This window comes from Anas acuta, chromosome 19 (genome assembly GCF_963932015.1).
Source record: "Anas acuta chromosome 19, bAnaAcu1.1, whole genome shotgun sequence".
Classification (NCBI taxonomy): domain Eukaryota; kingdom Metazoa; phylum Chordata; class Aves; order Anseriformes; family Anatidae; genus Anas; species Anas acuta.
The window spans coordinates 1,956,480-1,978,527 of NC_088997.1; the positions used below are offsets into that span (position 1 = coordinate 1,956,480).

The 22,048-nt window shown below is 51.6% G+C and overlaps 1 protein-coding gene and 1 long non-coding RNA gene across 4 annotated transcripts in view; one reads left to right on the plus strand and one right to left on the minus strand.

Annotated features, from left to right (window-relative positions):
* The window catches only part of ACACA (acetyl-CoA carboxylase alpha), a 93,643-nt gene extending 71,595 nt beyond the window's left edge, over positions 1-22,048 (plus strand). For all 3 annotated transcript variants that reach the window (XM_068655943.1, XM_068655945.1, XM_068655944.1), the window contains 8 exons: positions 1,552-1,648; positions 2,294-2,429; positions 7,096-7,273; positions 7,789-7,901; positions 14,396-14,550; positions 14,807-14,977; positions 18,201-18,337; positions 19,537-22,048. In XM_068655943.1, coding sequence (XP_068512044.1) covers positions 1,552-1,648; positions 2,294-2,429; positions 7,096-7,273; positions 7,789-7,901; positions 14,396-14,550; positions 14,807-14,977; positions 18,201-18,337; positions 19,537-19,663 — 1,114 coding nt within the window. In that variant the 3' untranslated portion in view covers positions 19,664-22,048. The remainder of the gene's footprint in view (positions 1-1,551; positions 1,649-2,293; positions 2,430-7,095; positions 7,274-7,788; positions 7,902-14,395; positions 14,551-14,806; positions 14,978-18,200; positions 18,338-19,536) is intronic.
* Positions 128-4,339, minus strand: LOC137842200 (uncharacterized). Its single transcript, XR_011088950.1, has 2 exons — positions 4,211-4,339; positions 128-3,529 (listed from the first exon to the last, which is right to left on the minus strand). It is a non-coding gene; the product is annotated as an uncharacterized lncRNA (long non-coding RNA).

The window sequence follows — 22,048 nt, forward strand, 5'->3', positions numbered from 1 at the left end:
TGACAGCTCTAATGTGCACAAAAGCCAAAAAGAGAGAGATTGTTAAAAATTATTTCACTTTATTTTTTATTTAACTAACAGCACTGCTGGTCCCAGGGGCCTGAGAGCTGTTACCCCTGGAGATCCTTTCCTCTCAGAATATTGTCTGCCTTTATACACTGTGGAACGGAGCCTAAAATACCTGCTGGCTCCCCTCCTAATTACAGCGGGTAACCTTGGGTGTTCCTGTGCCCTTTTGATACACTTCAGTATTTTTATCTGCCATCTCTACCACACCAAGTGTTATCTCGCAAGGTACTCCAACCATTTAAAGGCTTTTAGGTGAAGAAGTACACCGGGTAAAAAAAATAATCAGTGATTTGGCAAAGCTAGAAGGTCTCTGCCCAGGCCTGTGCTCGGCTTCACTTGCAGTTCCTTTCTTCCGACAAATTCCAAGTTGCTCTGGACTCTCACACACACAAGTACATAGAATACAAATGAAACTGACTTCTTTCAAAAGCAGTGGCACTTGGAAAAAACAAATATGAATGTATTCTTCTGGGATTGTTACTGTAAGTGCTGCCAAAACTCATCTTTTGTATGTATGTTTGGAATATGTGTGCTGTTGGCTGTAAATTGTCTTTTATTATTCTATGGCAACTTGTCCAGGGACACACTATAAAACAAGATGTAGCATCTTCATGTGCTAGCCTGATAAAATTTATATGAAGTATAATGGAAAACAGAAGTTGTTTTGAGCTGTTTTCAAGTTCAATAAATAACTGTAATACTTGGATAAAGATGTTCTTTATTAGGTCACATGGGCCCTAATACACAAGTTATAAGTTACCGATTTAAGACGGCTTCTGCAATTACGGGGTTCTGGGCAGACCCTTAATCATAGCGAATGGGAATATTTCCAAGCCCCTGGTGCACGCGGGCCGTGTCGTGCTGCCTGCCTGCAGCGTGTCACCAGCCCGGGGTGGCTGCTGAGAGCTCCTCAGCCCTGCTGGGACTGCCTGGGACAAGGGCTGTCACCGGGGCTGGGTGAAATCTCCGTGGGTTTTGTGGGAAGCGCTCCGGAGCTCACGGCATCCAGTGGCCAAGGGGCAGCAGGGAGGTGGACAGGCAAACCCAAAGCTTGTCCCTTTTCCCCATCGTTCAGCCAAGCCACCCGGGAGTTCTGTAAGCAGGAGAGAAATGCAGAGCTGAAACACCTACAGGGCTTGGGAAGCCTTGGGTCCTGGGTAAGACCACCAGCATCAACATCTGTGTGATGCTGGGGGAGGAGAGGTGCATTTGTAGCTGTTTCATTCAGAGCTTAGGTTTCGGTTTACTCTATTTAAGAGGTGTGTGTTAGTGTTCAGAGCGAGGTTTTGCTTTGAGATCTACACACTGAGCTCTGAAACGAACCAGCCGCATGTCTAAACTGTTCAAAAAGGCCACAGTGCTTCTCCCTCCCCCGTTAGCATGCGTTATTTGTCTCTTTTGGGTATTTTGATGCAAATTGGAAAAACGGCCTAGTTGTGTAACAGTAAAAGTATGAATTTTGATTTGTTTCGGTGCTGGCAGGCTGGGAGGAATACCTGTAGGAGTGGTTGCCGTAGAAACCAGGACAGTGGAGCTGAGCATCCCCGCCGACCCCGCAAACCTGGACTCGGAGGCCAAGGTAGGTTGAACGCCTGCTCACTTGGTTGTTTGTCCTCTGAAAACATGAGAAGAGGATTTTTTGGTCTTGGTGGTGGCACAAAAAATAAATGCGTTCCTCGCGTGGGTGCTGGCACCTGGCAGTGGCTGGAGGCTCTTGGCTCGGGGGGCGCCTTCCCCAGCAGTCCTGCCTCTGCTGTGAGCCTGCTGCGATGCAGGACGTAGGGCCTGGGAGATCTGGCAAGGAAAAATCATTTCCCTGTTCTCTTGCTGTGACCGGATTGTTTCATGCTCTTGCTGCTTTGACATTTTGCTTTTCTCCTGCCTGATTTCACAGCTGTGGCCCTACCTCCTACATCGTCTCTTCTGGGTCTTCTCCTGTGCATGTCCTTTTCTCTCTCTCCTCCCCGTTCTTGCAGCAGTCACAGCGTCAGGCTTCCCGTATCATTTCTTCCTAGGTAAATCAGTGACAAACACTCCCGTTAATGTTGGTGACAAAAGGATTGTCCCAGTTTTTCCTTGGGAAAGCAGATCCTAAGCATTTCACGTGCTGCACTCCCCATTGTTGGTTCCACATTGCAGCCCTTGCTGCAACCGTTCCTATATTTTTGTGCTCTTATTCTAACAGAATTGTTTCAAGGCTTAACGATCCTTTTTGTCCCCACAGATAATCCAGCAGGCTGGCCAGGTGTGGTTCCCTGACTCAGCCTTTAAGACAGCCCAGGCTATCAACGACTTCAACAGAGAGGGGCTGCCTCTGATGGTCTTTGCCAACTGGAGAGGCTTCTCCGGTGGGATGAAAGGTAACAGCAGTTGGGGTACCCTCATCCTGTACCCTGCCTTGTCTCCTGCTCCTCAGAGCACTGCTGCTCTTCCCAGCCATGATTTAGCATCCCAAAATGCTTCTCTGGGCACCGACCAGCCTCCAGGAGGGCGGTGGGAGCACGCAGTGAGGGACAGAAGCAGGTGGAAATCCGGTCTTATTGATAACATTGTGCCCTGTGATATTGGTGTAGCACGGGCTGTCTCCCAGTTGATGCCTCTGGTGGTGGTGGAAGCTGTTCATCTGAACAGAACCGTTATAAAACTGCTCGGTTAACACACAGGCAGCTCGATTTTTGTACCGCATATTTCTGCTTTAAATGGTGAGAAGTGCCAAGAACGTGAGATTGATACTATAAAATTTAAATAAGTAAAAGATTACAGCCTTTTACCTGCATGTGGCTTAACAAACACAACGAGAAGTTATGGATCCTCTAACACAATAAAAGTTCCTGCTCTGGGGAGGCTGGCTTTGTGATAAAGGCCGGATTGCTCTGCCTCATGAGCAGGGCAAGAAGAAATGCAGAATGCAGGGGCAGAACGTGGCAAAAGATGGCAAAACTCTTTCCTTTGGAAAATGCCTGTTACCTGTCAGGGTGGTTTCTGCTCCATGTCCTGCTGCTGTACCGTCTTCGTGACTTGCTTTCCATGCCTCGCTTACTGGGAAAGTAGTTAATTAATGAATTCTTGGTGGTTACACAATTATTTTGCCTTACTGTGTAGCGAGATCTGTTGGCTTTGCCAGTGCCTTTGCTGGGAGCATTGCTCAAAAACTGAATTCAGCTTTGGAGTTGGAACTAGAAGCCTGGGGTGGAAAAGAAGATGCAAAGATGCTAATTTTTGTGAAGATGCTAATAGCTGCACTGCACATCCCACTTAACACCAAGCCAGCTCATGGCTGGAGGAGGAGGAGAGAGGCACCACAGAGCAAGGAGAGAGCAGGGCACTGCAGGCTGCGTGCTGGCCGGGGCATTTTCTGCATCTTGGCTTCTGCTGAAGGGCCTCCAGAGCGAGCGTCGGTCCCTCCTGACACTCTCCACGTTCCTTGGGGAGTTGTTTGCAGTTTTGGTTTCAGTGCTGGCTGGGGATTATGCAGGGAGGGAAAATAAACAATTATGCCACCCCTCAGTGCACACAAACACACTGCCAGGAGCCGACTGCACTGTGGGTAAAATGACTCCAAAATTGTGTGTAATGAGTAGGAAAAGATTAGAGACAGCTCTTGCTATGCTGAAAATTGACATTAGCGAAGGGGGAAAAAAAAAAAAAAGAAAGCAAAAAAAAAACCCACCCTCTTTACTAGTCGGCCTAGGAGGTCTAATTCAAGCGGTAAAATAAATAAATAACTAACATAAATAAAGGCATATCACAATGGTGCTGGTGCTTTCCCCAATGAGCTCTATCTGGCCGGAAGGCTATTCAGCATAATGCAAAATTAAATTATAAAAACTGGCTTGAATATTTAGATGGAGGAGCCATTTGGAAGTGGTTTATTTAGGCGAACCGGCAGTGACCCACAACGGGGAGACATCAAGCGTGAAATTTACTGGAAATTAGCACCAGGGTCTTGGACTCGGCATGAATAGTTTGATAGCATGCAAATCCCCGCGACATTAAACTGCAGCGCTGCTTGTGCTACAGGGTCACTCGCAGTTGGTTTTTCATGTTTTACTTATTATTTTTTCCCGGGACAGGTTATAAATAACAATAAAAAAAAAAAAAATTAAGCAGAATGAAAAGGCTGTTTTAAATCTCTGATTACCTGGACGGTGACTGACGGTACTGCTGGTCCGTAATGGGTTTACGAGGGCCATTATGTGTCTGCAGCCGGGGTGTGCCTGGTGTTTACCTTCAGGTCCTAGCTGATAATCCAGCCAAGCTGATGAGATCCGTTCCAGCTTCGGGAGGTTCAGGGCACGCTGCCCGACGCGATGGAAATGCAAAAAGCTGTCTGCAGCCTTTCTAGCATGCTTGATGCATCTGACTGCCAATATTTACACAGCCGGTGTCATGATAACAGCTTCCAGCAGCTTTCGTGTCTCCGTGTAGCAGGCGCTGATGCACGCTGCAGCTGAGCAGGCAGACCCAGAGCAGGAACGTGTGCTGCAAACAGCCTGCCCTGCTGCACAGCAAGCACCGGCCTTCCCGGAGCATCTCAGCAGCATTTCTGTCTTACGAGCATTTCATTAGGCTCAGGTTTAAATTAGTACGGGACTGAGATTTGGCTCAGAAATACGGTAAATTTAAATTTTTCCAATCTCAACATGGGCAACTTCTTTGCAAGGAGAGCTGTGCAGCCAGCCTGCTCTTCAAACGTGTGTAGTTCTCTACTGCAAAAAAAAAAAAGATGATGGAGAGGTTAGTTTTTGGTTTAAACACAGCAAGCGTGTTAGTTACGGCAGGAACACTTCATAAAGCCTGCACCGACCGAGGCAGCAGGCTGCCCAGGCACAGAGCACTGAGCTCAGCACCTTCTGCTGCGTGGGGCTGTGCGAGGCACCACGGGGACCAGGCTGTGCTCTCTTCATCGTTTGGGCAAAAGGTGTTTTACCTGAAGGAAAGGGGAGATCCCCAAGGGGAGAGCAGTTCCCAGCCGTGCCCGAAACGAGGAAGGTGCCTCTGTAACCCAGGAACTCCAGAGCTGGTCTGTTGGCCTCGGTGGAAACCTGAGCAAGTGAGCGAAGCCAGGTGGTGGTGTAAATCCAGGTATCAATCACTAAGCACAGCCTGCTGGGACAGTCCCAACCCTGCTCGTGCCAGGCCTGGTAAACCCGAAGGGGATTTGGAGCTGTGCACAGAAAGCATTCGGTTTCTCCCCGTTCCTCTGCTCCCCCCCTCTCTGCCTTGTTCAAACAAGTAGCACTTCTTTTTTCGAGACTTAACCTGAGTAAAATATATACCCTTGGCAGGAGTGAAAAATGTATTGCTAATTACGCAATTATTTTATTATGTAGCACTAGTAAAAAATGTCTAGTAAAGAATTAATTCAGTTAAAATAATTTGAATCAAGCAATTATTTTCTTAACACTAGAATTAGCTGAAAGTACTTCAAGTGGTTTATTACTAGCACTACATAATAAAATAATTGTGTAATTAGTAATAAATTTGTCACCCCTTTTGAGGTCTTTTTCTTTGCTCAGGACAAATGAAGAGGTTGGAGTTGTGTTTGGTGCTCAGCCCCCGCTGTCTCTGCCAGAATTTGCTTTTATTCACAAGGAGAGGAAGTCGGGTGTCCTCATCAGCATTTGGCGTTCCTTAAATAACCTGCGTTTCCTTTCCTTGGGTGCTTGGACAATGACCTTGCAAATGAACTGGAGAGAGCACATCAGTGCCTATGGTACTGATATATAAATATAGGTAATGTGCAGAATGCACTTCACATATACCCCGCCCCATTACTGCACGTGTAAGTGTGTTTGTGTATTTTCCCAAGAGTTAGGTGCTGAGCTATGTTCATGCTTAACATTAAACTGGGGGTTAAATGATACAGGGACCTTGGCTGGAGTCCCTCTTTTCCCCAGCAGTGGCTTTCTCAGGAGGTGGAAGGGTTTTAGATGAATCAAAGTGTCCGCCTTTCCAAGACGGTTCCTGCAAGCCAGCCTCTGTGCATGGAACGTGCACGCAACGTGCAACCCACGTAGTTTGCTCTGTGCATGGCTAATTCGGTGAGTAGGAAACGTTAGACAAGTTGGGAAGTGCTAAGCAAGGGACATCAGGTGTGGTGGAGGTGTTAGAAGGTGCTGCACTGGGAGACGTGGGAGAAAAGAATACCTACAGTGTGTCTAGGAAGGGAAAAAAGAAAAAACAAAACAAAACAAACCCAAAAACCATTAAAAAAAAAAGAAAAACACGCTAAAAGGCTGCTGCTATTTATAGCAAGCCCAGAGGAGTGGAGAAATTATGTAGGGTGATGCAAGGAGTAACAATATGAAATTAAATGGGATGGGAAAGGGGGGGAAATTTGTCTGAACGCTGGGGAAAATGTCTTCGGTTTGGCTGTGCAAATGCCCCAGGAGCAGTAGGAAAGTTGGTCCTTTGGGATTTCTAAAGCAAGGCCTTAAAAAGCACTGGAAAGGAACATAGGATGCAGTCCTGGGAGGACAAAGAGATAGACGAGATAATCCTAATAAGTATTTTTCATTTCTTATACATTTGATTCGATACTTCTAAATATAATTATGTGTAACAAAATATATGTATTCGGGGCTGCCTGTTTCCATTACGAACCACATCCATTACAAACTATATCATCTCATATAAATTCTCTTTGCCTTCATTTTTTTTTCTCTTTTATGTAAATCACCTTTGGGGCTGGTATTTTCAACGTACTGTCTGTACGCGGTGGAGTTGTTCTTATTAATTTTGAGCAAAACGCCTTAGATAAATTTTCGTGCCAGCAGAGGAGAGGAGCGCGCTGTCTCACACCCGAACCCTCCCCACGCTGTTTTTTCTGAAGGTGTGTGCAAGGTGTGCCGTGCTGTGCCATGCTGCAGGTCCCACAGAAAAGCCAAGCTCGGGGAGTTACACATCCCTTAAGGATAGCAGCAGCAGGAGGTGGTTGGGAGAGCTGAGCAGTTGCAGTTTTTCCCCCAGCCTGACCTAAAGCAGCGCCGTGCCCTGACCCCAGTGCTGTCCCTTGTCCCGCAGATATGTACGACCAAGTGCTGAAGTTTGGTGCCTACATCGTGGACGGCCTGCGGGAGTATCGGCAGCCCGTGCTCATCTACATCCCGCCGCAGGGAGAGCTGAGAGGGGGGTCCTGGGCTGTGATGGACCCCACCATCAACCCCCGACACATGGAGATGTACGCCGACCGGGAGAGCAGGTAGGGACGCGTGGTTCTCTGCAGCCAGCTGCTTCCAGGCACTTACCTGGCTGACCAGGAGCACTCAGTGAAGGGTGCTCAGAAAAGTGCTCTTCAGCACCCCTCAGCAGTGTCCTACCTAAGTGGCACTTTTTGAAGGAATAAAACTTCCCTGAGTGAAGTTCTCGGTACCAGCGGTTCGGGATGTGGAGCTGCAAGCAAACCCTGGGAAGGGTGCTTTTAAAATACTTGAGAGAATCTCTAAAATACAGAGAGATAGAACCATTTGGGGGAATGGTTCTGCAGTACGTGCTGATGGACAGACACGGCTCTGCGAAGCCTCATGTGCATCTGTGGCCCTGGATAAATACTGGCTAAGATGCTTTCTCTCTCCTTCTTTCTCTTTGTTTTGTCTCCCTCCTCCCCTTCTTTTCTCTGCATACCCTCTAGACAGCGTTGACCCATTCCATTTTGTGTTTCCCCTTGTCCGATGACCTGAAAGTGCCTTTCTTTTCTCTTTTCCCGTCGCTGACCAGAGGAGGAATCCTGGAACCGGAGGGGACGGTGGAAATCAAATTCCGCAGGAAAGACCTGGTGAAGACAATGAGGCGAGTGGACCCCGTCTACATCCACCTGGCCGAGCGCCTCGGTACGTCTGCGTGGGGCTGGGGGCTGATGGGGGTGTTTGTGGGCCTTAAAAAGGGGCATTTTATCAAATTTATGATAATTTTTATTTACTGTCATCTAACTTGGGCAGAAAACCAGATGAGACAAGCTGCATGGATGGACGTGAGAGAGAGAGAGGGGGTTTGTGTGCGTGTAGCATACCCAGGGCGTGTGCAATTACAGAGTGTCTTTGTCAACTGAATTTTATTTTATTTTTTTAATTGATTGGGTCTTACAACAGACACGTAGCACAGTTGCTTGGCTCTAGTTTCCATCTCAGGAATTTTTGGCCAAACCCTGAGCTGGCGTCATTTGGCGCATTTAAGAATTTGGCCAAAGACATTTTTGGGCTGCTGGACTGTCACCGTGTGCCTGAGGTAGCTCTGGGTAATATTGTCTGCTGCTTTTCAGTCTCGGGAAGAGAAATACAAATATTCTTCACCTCGTCAGTAAAACAGGGGGTGAATTGCAGTGCTCAGCAGCCGGCGTGTCACTGCGTGTGTTGTGTTATTGCTGTGCCTTTCATTCCGAGCAATCCCAACACCGGTATGGACCCAACAGCCCAAATACAGAGCGTTCAGCAAAACACACTTAATATCAGATGTGTACTCTCCCAAGGGAATAGGCTCTTTAAATAGTTCTTTACTAGCTCTTACTATAAGAGTATCATCTTACAGAGCCTCTTTTTACCTCCAAAATTGACTACATTTTAGTGGTGGAGGAAGCACGCTACATGGGTATGGTTTGAATTTATAAAGCCTTTTGGGATCCTTCAGGAGGAAAAGTGTTCTGCAAATGACTGATAAATCGTCTCTATTGCTGCAGTTACATTTTATTATTTGGCTTTTTTTTTAATTTATGGCAGTGCAACAATTTAGACACAAAACAAGCATTCTGATAAAGCCTTGGGAAGGAGAATGGTAATTGTGAAGGGTGCTTGGAGTGGCGAGGAGCAGCGTGCTGCTGGAAGCCAGGTTCTTCCTGATGTCTTTGATAGCATCGAAGACATTTTTTCTCTTTTTGGTAGTATTTTATAAATCTCTTTGTTTTCCCTCAAAATGTTGGCTGTCACCCAACTCCTCCACGTCAGGTTTCCCCTCTCCACCTCCTGGGGTGTGCTCCTGGACCTCGGCACCACGCAGAGGAGCTGCTGCTGAGTGGTGACATCCTGGGGGGCAGGAGAAACGTGGTTTACGGCTGGAGAAGGCAGTGTGCTGGCGGCCAGCACCACAGCCAGCAGTGGCTCTGCCACCCAGCCTGCTGCCCCCACGGGAGCCTGGTGTCTTTGGTGGCACAGCAGCAGCACGGGTCCTGGCCCCAGAGCACGGAGCTGCTGGCGAGGAGGGCTCTTGGACTGCTCAAGTCCTGGGGCGGTGGAGGAAGCAGAAGGGCAGAGCAACGTGAGCTTATTTTGAGCTTATTTATTGTCATCTGCAGGGTTCCTCAGCTCGGGCTGGGTGCAGGACACATGGGAGCAGCCTCCAGCCACACCGTGAGGGACCACAAAAAACAAGGATGGGGAGAAGGAAGGGAAACGGTTTTGTGCCAGGAGTCTCAAAAATGCAAAGCCGGGCGAGGTGAGGAGGCAGGAGCCTGTTCAAGGCTTTTTTCCTCTCCTCCTCTACAGAGTAATTACTCCCAGCAAACTCCATACACTTTAATTAAAATGACTGCAACACAAGAGCAAGTCACTTACAACTGTACATACAGAGAGCTCTAAAAGCTTCAGTCACTGATAAGCATCTCACTTAGATGGCTCGTAATTGCTCCCAACATCGGGCGATCATTGCTGTTGTTTTGCCACTAATTCCGTACCATAGCAGGAAAGCCAAGATTGCAGGACACAGTGAATTGCATAATTTTTTTTTTTTTTTTTGCTGGTTTTCTTTCTGGCCAATTTAAAATTTGTCAAAGTCGGTCTTCTTCTGGATCACTGCCCTTTGATATTTCGCGCACTCCATTTGCCACAAACAAGCCGCAGGGCCGCAGTTCATGCTGACTCCAGCAGAAGCAGAGAAAGCTCCATTTATCTTACACTGCCTGCTGAATTCTTACTCATTAGCTGGGGGTTCACTGCCTCTCTTTAACCCCTGAGTGGCTGTCATCCCTCCCCGGAGCTGCTGAATCGTGGGGAAGAGGGGGCCGCTCGCCAGCATGTGCCTGGTGCGGAGGGGTGGGGAAGCGGCGAGCGCTCATTCGAGGCGTCCTCAGCCACTGGCTCCCGACTCCAGCAGGGGAGTGGGAGAGCAGGGAAGGCTGGCAGATATTGAATCATTTGACATAAATCTGTTCATTATCAATTCCCTGGCACGAGCGCCGAAATGTTTATTAGCCCCGTGTTTTATTAAAATGTCACTCAGAGCCGGGCGAGGACGGCACAGCGAGCTGTGCCGAGCAAAGGGCAGGGGGAGAGGATGGCCCCGTCCTGCCCACCACGCTGAGGAGGTGAGCGTGGATCCACGGGGACCACACGAGCTGCAGGCCATCGTTGAGAACATGGAGATTTGGTTTTATTTTGCGTATTTGTTACAATTAGAGCCAAGCAGGTAGGAGTGGAACAGGAGTTCAGGTTGCCGTGCAGGTGGCAGGCGTGTAACGGAGCAGTTGTGTGGTGGAAGAGGAATAAAAGGGATGGAAAAATGGACCCAGGCAGAGCAGGGCTGGATAGCATCACCACGCTTCTCCTGTCAGGTATTTAGCGTGGTAAAACGGAATTATTTGTTCACCTGGCCGACGGGATGCCAGTGTGCACATCCCCTGCAGCTGACGCCAGGAGAAGGTTGGCCGTGTGCTAGCACACAGCTCTCATTTTATTTGAAATGCCCCTTTGGTGTGCACCCAGATGCGTTGTACAGGGTGTGTGGAGGGAGCACGCAGCTCCACGCCAGCAGCAGCTCTCACAGTTCTCCTGCACAAACACCAGTGCTGCAGGCAGCCCTCACCTTCCCCGCGAGGGCACAGGACCAGAGGTGAGCCTGCACAGCGAGGACGTGGCTGTCGGTGCCCTGGGCTCAGCCCCGTTTCCCAAAGGGCTGAGAGCTTCCATCCCGTGGCCCGTTTCGCTCCCAGCTTTAGCTCGGCGAGGTAGATTACAGTTCAAAAGTCCAGTAATTATTTTCTGAGGGGTGGGTTGCTGGCTCGGTGTTGCAATTAATCAAAGCGCTGCTTGTTTTCTTGAGCAGCGACTAAGAAAAATGCTGCTGCTGCGGTGCCATCTCTCATGGAGCCCTGGACGAATGCAGTCAGCACGGCTGGAACTTTTTGTCTTTTAGGCGACGCTGATTTTCAGGAACTGCTTCTGTGTGCAAGTGCTGCTGCATTTAAATTGTTGTTAATTCACAGGCATGAGTCTAGAAGAGCAAGCGGTGATTTCTGCCAGCTCCTCCATGACAATTGGCATCTTCAGCATCCTCCCAGGAGGCTTGGCGATGATTCTCCCAAAATACAAATTTTGGGGAATTACTTAGCTGACACACTTTGACCCTTTGCTCTGTCGCTAATTAGAGGCTTTAGGAGCAAAGGGCTGGGAGGGACCATGGCAGAACATCGCACGGTGCAGCTCAACGAGGATATTTCAAGCCCGTGCCACGAGCATGTGTGACCTTCACTGCTCTTTCCTAGTGCACCTCCGTAACATAAATCCTCCTGAATATTTAGTGAAGCAATTACAAGCAGCCTCATTTAAAGAAACAAGCCACAATCCAAAAATGCCCGTCTCTCTGGGACGTGAGTGGCTCTCGGTGACCTTCCCTCTCCCCTCGAGCGCTGCCCGGCTGGGAGCCGTGCTGGCCGGGCACCCTGGGGCCAGCACCTTCCTGCTGCCTTCGCTGATTTTGTCAGCAGGAGCTGTGTTAAGGGCGGAGGGAAGGAAGGTGAGATGCCAGTGATATTTGTACCCTTGCACTAACCAGTCACTGTTAATGCCCCTTTGTAGGCTGCAGAGCCAGCGGTGTTTGTATTGCCCGGCTCTCGGCGTGAGGACCGCTGCGGATCGGCCGGGTCAGGGAGCTCAGTGCTGGGCCCAGATCCTCGAGGGTGTGTTCGAGGAGGAAGCAGGAAAAGGGCCGAGTAAATGCTTTGCCATGCTGAGGCTGCGTGCCGAGGGTGAGGGAGAAAATCCCACCTTCGAACAGCTTCGAAGCCATAAACCATCAAATTGATTCAGAAGCCGCCTGGCTTTCCGCAATCAGAGGGAACCTACAATAACATTTCTTGAAGTCATTTTGTCTAACCTGTTAAACTGGTCATATTTAAAAAAAGCACTTTGCTCCTAAATGTTATGGGAAGCCGTGATTCATGGGGCTGCTGAGCCATTTCCCTCTGGCAGGGACTTTATTAAAGCCCCTCGCAGCGCTGCAGCCGCCGCCGTGCGCGGGGCGGGCAGGAGGGCGGTTACCCCGACGAGGTTTTTGGATTAATGGGGCACAAATCAAAATAGTTTAGGTGGTGCTTTCTCCGCCGCGATGCTTGCCCTTAACTTTTGGAGAGGAGCATAAATTGACTGGGGACGGTCACGGGCTGCAGGAGCGGGAGGGAAGTGTTTGGGAGCCGGGAGGTTGGATCGCACCGGCTGGGGACGGGGAGACCTCGGTGTCACGCCTGGCAGACAGCAGAGGCTGGCAGCTGGGGCAAGTTTGAGGTTAAATCATCCATATGGGTGGGTTTGCACCGGGTTTTGTTGGTTCGCCCAGCTGTGTGTGAGCAGAGGGCGTCAGCAAGGACGGATCCCGCGCCTGTTGCTCATGAGGAGCTTGTGGAGGGTGAGGGGCATTTCAGCAAGGCCCCTTTTCCCAGCCTTGGCTCCTCAGAAGGGGCTCGAGAAGACACAGCAGAATGAGGAGCTCTTGGTGTGCTCCCCGTGGAGGTTGGGCTTTGCAGGTGCTCGGGACGAGGCCGTTCCCTGCCCCCTTCCACCCATGCCGGTGGCTGCGATCCGCCCGGCGCCCTGCCGGCAACCTGGTGACTGCAGAGCAGAGCGCAACCCCAGACACACGGGATATTTTATGGCACTCAGAGAGCCGTCTTAGAAGCATCCTGCCAAGTTCGGGAGGTCGCACGTGTCCTTCCTTGCTTTGGATTGCCGTCACGTCTCACCTGCTGGCCCCACCCGCGTGCCGGAGCCGCGCGGTGGTCGCTGCAGCGCTGCTCCCTTTGTCTCCCTATCGAGCGGCGGCCGATCCATAGCCGGAGGTCTATAATGTTCCTATGATTTAAACTTTAACAGTTTCATTAACTGTCCGGTACCTTTAGAGCAAAGGAATCCCATATTTTAACTGCCCTCATCTTGCCAGGGTAAGATTTGTGGAAGGAGACTTCTTTTCCCCAGAAATAAATAAATAAAGCCCGAGCTTTCTGAAAAACCCCGAGGCCTCGAGATCTGACTAGAAAAGAAAGAAAACCATTCCAAGATATTTAATTGTACAGGGGGCTTACAGGATTGATCGAGAGCTTAGCTTTTTACAATAGTCCAGTGAATAAGAAATGCTCCTGACAAACGATCGATGATGGGATAATCACTCTTTATCCCCCCTCCTCATTGTTACCTTCTTTCTTTCAGGAGAACAGGGTTCAGAAGTCAAAAATCTTTATAGACGCTGCTTTTAAATTAAGCAGAAAATAGACATTGACATATTTGTTAATCTCACCTAAATCATTACTGGGCCTGGCTGCTTTGCCTGTACACCGTGCGCGTGGCGGAGAGGCCACAGCACACGAGCGGCGCTGGCTTGGAGCGGGGGGATGTAGGAACTCATGGCTTTAACGGGGATAAATACCGATAATTCGTTATTCTGAAGGCTGTAAGAGTAGCTGCTCTTAATTAAAACCTTCTTACTAGCACCTGAAAGGTGAGGCAACATTTGTATTGGCAGGTTCGCCAAAGCATTGCTTGGCCTGGAAGCAGCGCTGTGCGGCTGGGCTGGGGCTTGGGAGCGTGTTGGTGTCCGTGTGTCCGTGTGTCTGTCCGTGTGTCTGTCCGTGTGTCTGTCCGTGTGTCTGCCTGCTGTTCCCATCTCCTCTGACGTGGAAGAGGAGCTCGGGGAGGACACGAGGTCCTGCTGTGTTTGTGGGCTGGGCAGTGAGCAGCCTGCTGGGCAGCGCGCAGTGTGCGTGGCTTCACCGTGTCCCTGCTCCGTGCTCAGACGAGCGGTGCGTGGGACATCATTCAATTTTAGGAGTGAGTCCAGCAAATCTGTCACTTAATTGATGGCTCAACTCATTGGCATTTAAATGGAATGAGTTTCCATGGAGCTTTCCTTTGGAGCTCTTGCCTGAACGTAGCTGGCAGGGGAGCTGGGCTGGAGCACTTGGGTTTAACTCGAGGCTGCTTGGCACGGCTTCCAGGCGTTCGTCATGGCCAGAGCAGCCTGGGTTTGGCTTGAGAACCCTCCCTTCTCCCTCTGGACTGGCAGCAGCTGTTCGTACAGCCCGGGCTCTGACCTGCTGAAGGTTCCTGACGTGTGGCTGTGCCTGTTGCAGGTACCCCTGAGCTGAGCCCTGCCGACCGAAAAGAGCTGGAGACGAAGCTGAAGGAGCGGGAGGAGTTCCTGATCCCCATTTACCACCAGGTGGCCATGCAGTTTGCCGACTTGCACGACACACCCGGCCGGATGCAGGAGAAGGGGGCCATCACTGTGAGTGCCACGGGGTCAGGGCAAGCTGCTGGGGGAGGCAGGCTCAAAGGATCTGGGTGTCCCGTGGGGCTGCAAACAAACCTCGGCCCCAGTGAGCTGGCTCAGACACAGGGGCTGTATGTTCCTCCTGTGTGAGTGACATAACTGAACCTGTCCTGAGCGCACACCTTTCCCTCCTGTGGGGAGCAAGGCGTCTGTATTTCTCCGTGTAAATGTCCCTCGCTCATTTCTCCTTCTCCACCTGTGTCTTGGACAGGACATCCTAGACTGGAAAACTTCCCGTACCTTCTTCTACTGGAGGCTGAGACGTCTTCTTCTGGAGGACGTGGTCAAAAAGAAGATCCACGCTGCCAACCCTGAGCTGACCGATGGGCAGATCCAGGCTATGCTGAGACGCTGGTTTGTGGAAGTCGAAGGGACAGTAAAGGTAAGAGAAAATTCAGCTTCACCACGGCAGCAGTCTGTCTTGGGTGTGAGTTCAGTGAAGTGCTCCCAGGTGGAGTTGGACTTCTGGTTTTTAAATGCCCAAAAACATTTTAGGTGATAAAAGAGAACCTGGGGAATGTTCCTGGTCACGAGCTGCTGTACAGGAACACTTCATATCAGGCCAGAAAAGCAATACGCTCAGTTCAATCGGTTTTTCACAAGCACCACTGGTGTGAAAACCTGAGCATCCTGAAAAGACAAGCAGCTGTCTGAGCAAAGCCAGGAAGGAGGCCCTAGGAAGGAGGCTGCGCAGAGGTGCTGCTGCCTGGCAGAACGGGCAGCAGGAGTCCCAGCAGCCCCAGGACACGCCGTGCACCCCCCTGAACATCTCCAGCCCCCCGTGTCTGTGTGCCTGAAATATCGCTGCGGAGCTGCAAGTGCTCGCAGAGGCGGGGGGAAGGAGCTCCCCCAGCTGTGGGGTCCAGTCCCTGCGTCCCTCGGATCCTCTATGATGTGAAAGCAGGATTGTTGCTATTTTTTAATCATTCTTTTATACTGAATAATATCCTGAATCCTGCGCTACCCACTGATGCTGAAGGGAGGAGGGGTTCCTGTGCTGCAGTTCTGCCGGGCGGGGGGCATTTCGGTCAGGTCTCGGGGCAGCAGCAAGGAGCCACACCACGGAGCCATCCTGGTCCTGTCCTGCTGCTTGCTGAGCAGGCTGTGTCCCCGCTGTCCCCCTTCCTCGGGGCTGCCCTCCCCTTCCTCCCCTTTCCATGGGCCCTGAACTCAGCTCGCACGTGCCCGGCAGTCGGTGCCCCTCACCACGTCCCAGCCCATGGGAGCCCCTGAGTCCCCTGGGCTGCGCAGGGCTTTAAGGCCACGCGGAGCCGTGTGCCATCAAAGGCAGGGGCACAGATTCGCTGCCAGATGTAACTGCTGAGGTTTGGGGGGGTTTGGGGTTGCCTCGGCACCGTCCTCATCTGATGGTTGTGTGCAGGATTTCGTTTTTAATTGTGCTCCAACTCTGAAGCTGGCAATCTCTGAAGAGCAATCTCTGTCGTGGCTCTTAGGTTGTTTTTGTCACAATCCTCCAATCTGAGTTCTTTATTTCATTTTATTTTATTTTATTTTTAAAGTCACAAACACTCAGGGGTTCCAGAAAAGGGGGGGAAGTGCTCTCTGGAGGGCAGCAGGCTTTCCAAGGTAGTGTCTGAGCGTCTTTAAAAGCGGGCATCTCGTTAGCTAATACATTACACCAATCAAGGAGAGTTATCTTAAGCCACAATTAATCTGCTCCCTGGCATATGTTGATAGGAAAGCATCATGCTGTTTCTTAATTAAAAGCAAACGGATTAAAAATGATTAATAAGAGTATTAAATATTCTCCTAAAGTAAAAGCTTTGGGATTCTTGGGTAAATCTAGCTTTACGCAGGTCTGCAACCGTAAGGCAGCTTCTTGGTGTTTTTTTTTTCCCTTCCCTGAAATCTTCCTAAGTGCCCTACTTTGTATGCAGGGAGCATTGCTGGCATGTCTGGGGGCAGAAGCAAGGAGGAAAAACTAACGAGTTTAAAATAATAATAAGAAAAAACAATGAAATAAGCAAAATCTCGAGCCTGACATGACATCACTGTTTTAAGACTGTCATACACATAATTTGTAAGGAAATAAAAAGCCAAAACACCTGGTGGGAGCGCTGGGCCGCAGTCTCAGCCTGGTACCCGAGTAGCATCTTCCTGCTGAAAGGGACGCACCCTGCCCACGGGGGGCAGCCTGCGGGACCGCGGCATCTCCCTGCTGGGCCACGAGGCTGCTGCTGCTGCCGGATCGCTGCGAGCACCGGGCTCAGCCTCTGCTTCAGCCAACACCTCTGCAGCACGTCGGGCAGGACCCGTGCTGGGGTGGGAGCAGGGTGTGCGCGAAGGTCTCTCGCCACGGCACAGCAGCTCCCCGCGGGTGGAGCAGCAGCTTTGTCAGCACAGAGCGAGCATTTCTTGTGTGAGTCCTAGGAAAGAGGGGAGAAAAGTTCCTGGACCTTGGGAACTGGTAATTAAGTACGTAGATGAAAGGTCAGCAGCGAGGGGGTGATAATTAAACAACGGGTCGTTAGTGCCAGTGCTGTCTTTGCGCTCCTCTCCGGTATTGGCAAGGCTGAGGGAAATCGGCTGTGGGGTGCCAGGCGGGATGGCCGCAGGATTTCCTGCAGTGAAAGCGTTTTGCTGGCTTGCTGCTGCTGCCCCAAGGGTGCCCCGGGCCTTCGCTGGCGCCCTGGCCTCGTGCGCTGAGCCTTCAGCTCTGGGTGCAGACGTCCCTCGCGTGCCCCCACCTCGGCAGGACCGAGCGCGGTGCGGGGCGGCTCAGCCAGGCCCAGAGCCACCTCCTGAATTACCGCCCCGAGCTCATTGTCATTCTGACTTTGACTTCGTTAGTGATAACAGAGAAGGATAGTGCACCTTTAAATGACGAGCTTTGTGTTTAATTACCCAAATAAAATGACATAAATATGAATGAGTGCTAATGGTGGTACTTGCTTTTCCGGAAACCATTAACAAAACGATTCTTAAATGATTTGTAAAGAAAATGAGAGGAGAAGAGAGGAGCGAGAAGGCTATTAGGCATCTAACACACTCCTGAATTATTATGTAGTCAGCTACCTAGCAAATATCAGGTGAAATGATCTTGCAAAATTAAAAATGGGTTTTGTTGCCAAGGCCTCTCGGGGCTGCGGACACAGCGACCTCCTCCAGGAAGGGCCGTGGGTGTCCGGGCTGGGTCCTGCCGTGCGCCGACACCGCCTCAGCCTCCCAGCAGCAGGGACGTGGGTCCTGGGATGGCTCAGTACCAAAAGCCCCGCTCAGCTGTGCCCTCCCCATGGGGCTGTGGCCTTTTGGGATCTGGCTTCTTGGCAGGGGCAGCTCAGGGGCATCCCTCGCGGCTCAGTGGTAGCCCCTGGAAGCTTTGCTGCCTCCACGGCTCGTGTGTAACCACACCTGCAGGAGGAGATGCGGAAGAAATGAATCATCTTGTGACCTGCTAGTTGTTGGTTGTGTTTATAAAAGCCAAGCACAGTGGAAAAACCACTGAGGGCTGCCCCAAGGCTGCCAGTAATTGGGGTAACTTCCAGGAGTGGCACATGGGGAGCGGGTGCCTGCAGTCAGCAGTGGGCCCGTGGGACTTGGGGCGGGCGCTGGGACCCGCGGTGACACTTGTGGTTTGCTCACAGGCGTACCTGTGGGACAGCAACAAGGACCTGGTGGAGTGGCTGGAAAAGCAGCTAACGGAAGAGGAAGGCGTTCGCTCCGTTGTGGATGAAAACATCAAGTACATCTCCAGGGACTACATCCTCAAGCAGATCCGGAGGTAAGCCATCCGCACGGCCCGGCACCGCTGCGGGAGCTAATGAGAAATAGGGAATTGTCCAAAATCTGCATTTTGTGGACTCTGCCTGGTCTGGAGAGCTCCTGTGAGGGCGGGTGCCTTGAGCAAAATGAGCAGAGCAAATGAACAAAAAGACACCAGAGCGGGGCTCTTCTCCAGCAGCATCCAAACCTCCCTGGCCATGCTCTGCCCTTCCCTAAAATGAGAGCTGTGAAGATCCAGGGCACAGAAATTCCATTGCTAATGTGTCTTTCTCCATTTGAGACAGATAATGGAAAATTATTAGTTGGTAGGAGGTCGTGTATTTTGGAGGAGCGCATGCTGTGTGAAGCAAGGAGAGAGCAAATCTCTGAGCTGTGCTCCTGCCGTCAGTGGGGTGTTGACCACACACGGCCAGAGAACCCTCAGTTTTCATCCCTTTATTTTTTCCAGCCCTAGTCTTTGCAGACAAGCTAGCTGCTTCTGCGCTCAGTGTCATAAAATGCCCGGTTCCTTTTGATTATTGCTCAGACCTACAGCAAATAAACCCCCTGATACTAACACATCGGCAGACAATCCAACCCTCCTGCCTGTCCCAGTTACTGTTCGTGTTTGCAGACATCCTGCAGAACCCGTTCAGCCTCGTGAGCCAAACACTGTGAGACCCGAAGAGATCTAATTCTGATAATTTTTATGTCTTGGACTGGAGGTCTCTCAGCTTTGCCTCCTGGAGAGCAGAGCCGGAGGGCACCGACCCGGGGCGGTTCCTGCGGTTTGCCTGTCCCTCTGGCCAGGCTGTGTCCCGTGCACGCGTTCCCATCGGGTTCTCCACCCGCGCTGCAGCAGGGAGGGCTCCTGACCTCTGGGAGGGGGCGATGCGAGCGCCCTCGGCAGTCTCTGAACTCTGAGCTGGTGGCACCAGGGCTCGCTCCTGCCCTCCCCACACCTCCCCTGCTGCCCTGGGTGGGCCCGGCCCAGCCCCGTGGGGATTTCAGCCTCTGCACGTCTGAGCTCTGCCACCATTGATCGGCGCGAAGGCCCCCGGAGCCCGCACGGCTCGCAGTCAGTTAACACAAGTGCCTGCTGCCGCGGCCGCTCTCTCTTAAAGACCCCATATTTCAGTCCTCCCTGACGGGGAGCTGTCGGACGCGCTCCGGTGCGAGGGCCGGGGCTGCCGTCACTTAACTCTCGCCTCTTTCCAGCCTGGTCCAGGCCAATCCCGAGGTTGCCATGGATTCGATCGTGCACATGACCCAGCATATATCACCCACCCAGCGAGCGGAGATCGTGCGGATCCTCTCCACAATGGACTCGCCTTCTTCAACGTAAGAGCATCGATTTCCCGTACTCCCCCCTGCCCGGTACAGTGGAGGAGAAAAAAAAAAAAAAAAAAAAAAAGCTCAGAATTGCCCTTTGTCTGCTCGACTGCGACCACTGTACCGAGACGGGGAGGCTCAGGGAAATGCTGGAAGAGTGACATTTTTATTTTTTCAAATCAGACTGACCAGAGGAAGTGTGTTCTTTGGCCACAGACACGAGGAAAATGTATAAACACAAGCGCCTGCGGAATTGAGTTACAGCTGTCTAACTGTACCTTATTTATTTAACAAAGCGTGACTGGACCAACGCATCGGTTAGCTGTTCGACAAAACCACAGCCAGGCAATGACGGGTACGCTGGTACCGTGAGGTCTTGGCATAGCCCAGCGGGGGCTGAGTCCGCCCCTGTGCCCCTGCCCGCTCCTCTCCCCATGCCCGGCAGCGGCCGCGCGGTGCTGCCACGTGCCAACGTCACAGCCCTGACACCCTGCGGGGGCGTCCGCTGCGGGCCGAGGCCAGGCAGGACCCTGGGGAGCGGGTGGGAGCCCCCCCTTGTCCCTGCAGCTGGGAAATCCTCCTGTGTGGGGTCGTGTGGGCGAGTGGCATCCGCCACCGTGTCAGCCCTCTTGTCTCTGTCAGCCAGTGCGATTTTTATTCCAAATGTCTGTCTTGTTACTGGGTAGCAGAAGAAAATCAGCATTTACAGCCAGCGCCGTGCCCGTGCCCCAGCAGCCGGGGGAGCAGCAGGGCAGGGCTTCACAGGCTCCAACCCTTTGCCTTTGTGCCCAGTTCCCTTAGAATGGGTCACTGAGGCGTGTGAGAAGCCCATCTAGGAGGAGATAAAAGGTGAGACCAAAATGCAGCTGTTCAGCCCTTTCTGCTCTGCCTTCCCTACTCATTGTGAGGGGTAACACACATGGGGCAGCCCCACTTCTGCATACACATCCTCTAAGTGCTAATTCCTTTCATGTGAGTAGGCAGCCAAAGCAAAAAGCAGATACGTAAGGGAGTGGAAGGGACGGAGTCGAACACACAGATGGGGTTAGAACTGCAAAATTGGGTTTAAGGCACCTGAGCAGCTTTTCTCCTGTGCCCCTCCCTGCCCCAGAGCTGGCTTGAGCGCCGCCCCCACCACCTGGGTCACCCTCATGGGCAGCTGGGGAAGGGACCCAGATGGTTCCCACAAGACAGAAATATTAAAAAGCAGTTACTTTTTGGTCATCACGTTCTTTAGCACCAGCTGGCACGTTCACCTGCTCCAGTGGTCGCTGTGCAGCCAGGACGGCCCGCAGTGGGTCTGCAGTCAGTGCTGGGCAGGGGCCAGGCTGCCCGCAGCGCAGGCTGAGGCAGCTCCCTGCTGAGACTGCCCCCGGGGCCTTTGCCAATCTCGACACTTTTTTATTTTCAGGGGCCTCCTGACCATAATAAAAGATCAGGTACGCAGGAAGTCTGTAAAATGTAATGTTGGAGAGCTTACACCAATGATTGTCTTAAAAGTATTTCCGATTTTACAAATCCGCTTTTAGTATTGCACGAATCAGAAGGGATGTTTTTATGAGTTAATCACAATGCCAGTGCCTCACACCTGTGCTCTTTCCTTCCGAGCTGCAGCGCACCCCTTCTGCGTGTGGGGTGCGAGAGCTCTTACAAAGCCAAGGTGCAGCACCGTGGGCGGCTGCTCTCCTCCCCAGGGAGCACAGCGCCATGGCCCACGGTGCCTGGAGCCATCCGAAGGACTAGCCTCGTCTTAATAGCTTAGAACCCTGATTTGATTTCAAAGACTCTTTTTTTTTTTTCCACTAGAGCCCCCCGAACAAGCCCCTAAAGATGCTTTTACTTAGGCCACTCTGGGCTGCAGCAGGACACAAAGGACAGACAGAGAATGTCTCAGCCAGGCAGGACTGCTCGGGGTGGGTGAGCGCAGCGCACGGCCCGCTGGGCTCCTCTCCTGTCCCCAGCATTTCCTTCATGGTGGTGCCTCAGACCCGGCCACCGCCGTGGTGCCTGCAGGTGTCAGAGGGAAATGTCCTGGTGCCCACAGCTCGGTTCCTGTGCTTGGGGGGAGCTGCAGCTGCCAAAGTCTGGGCAAGAGCAGAGCTCCTCTAGCTCAGTGTTACAGGCACCGGGGCAGGCTCGACTTAATTTGGGGGTAAAGTAGCTCCAAAAAAAAAAACAGCCAGTAGTTAGCATTGGAGCTGGTTGGAGGTTGAAGCCTGGCTCTGGCCATGGGAGCACTGCGGATGCCGTGGGTGCTGCAGGCGTGGGGGGCAGTGCCCAAACCGAGCCGGGCGGGGGGCAGGCGCTGCGGGGAAACCACCCTCGGTACATACAGTTCTTGCTGGTGCTGAAGTATTTCACTTACCTCAATTTCTTTTAATAAAAAGAATGAATTACA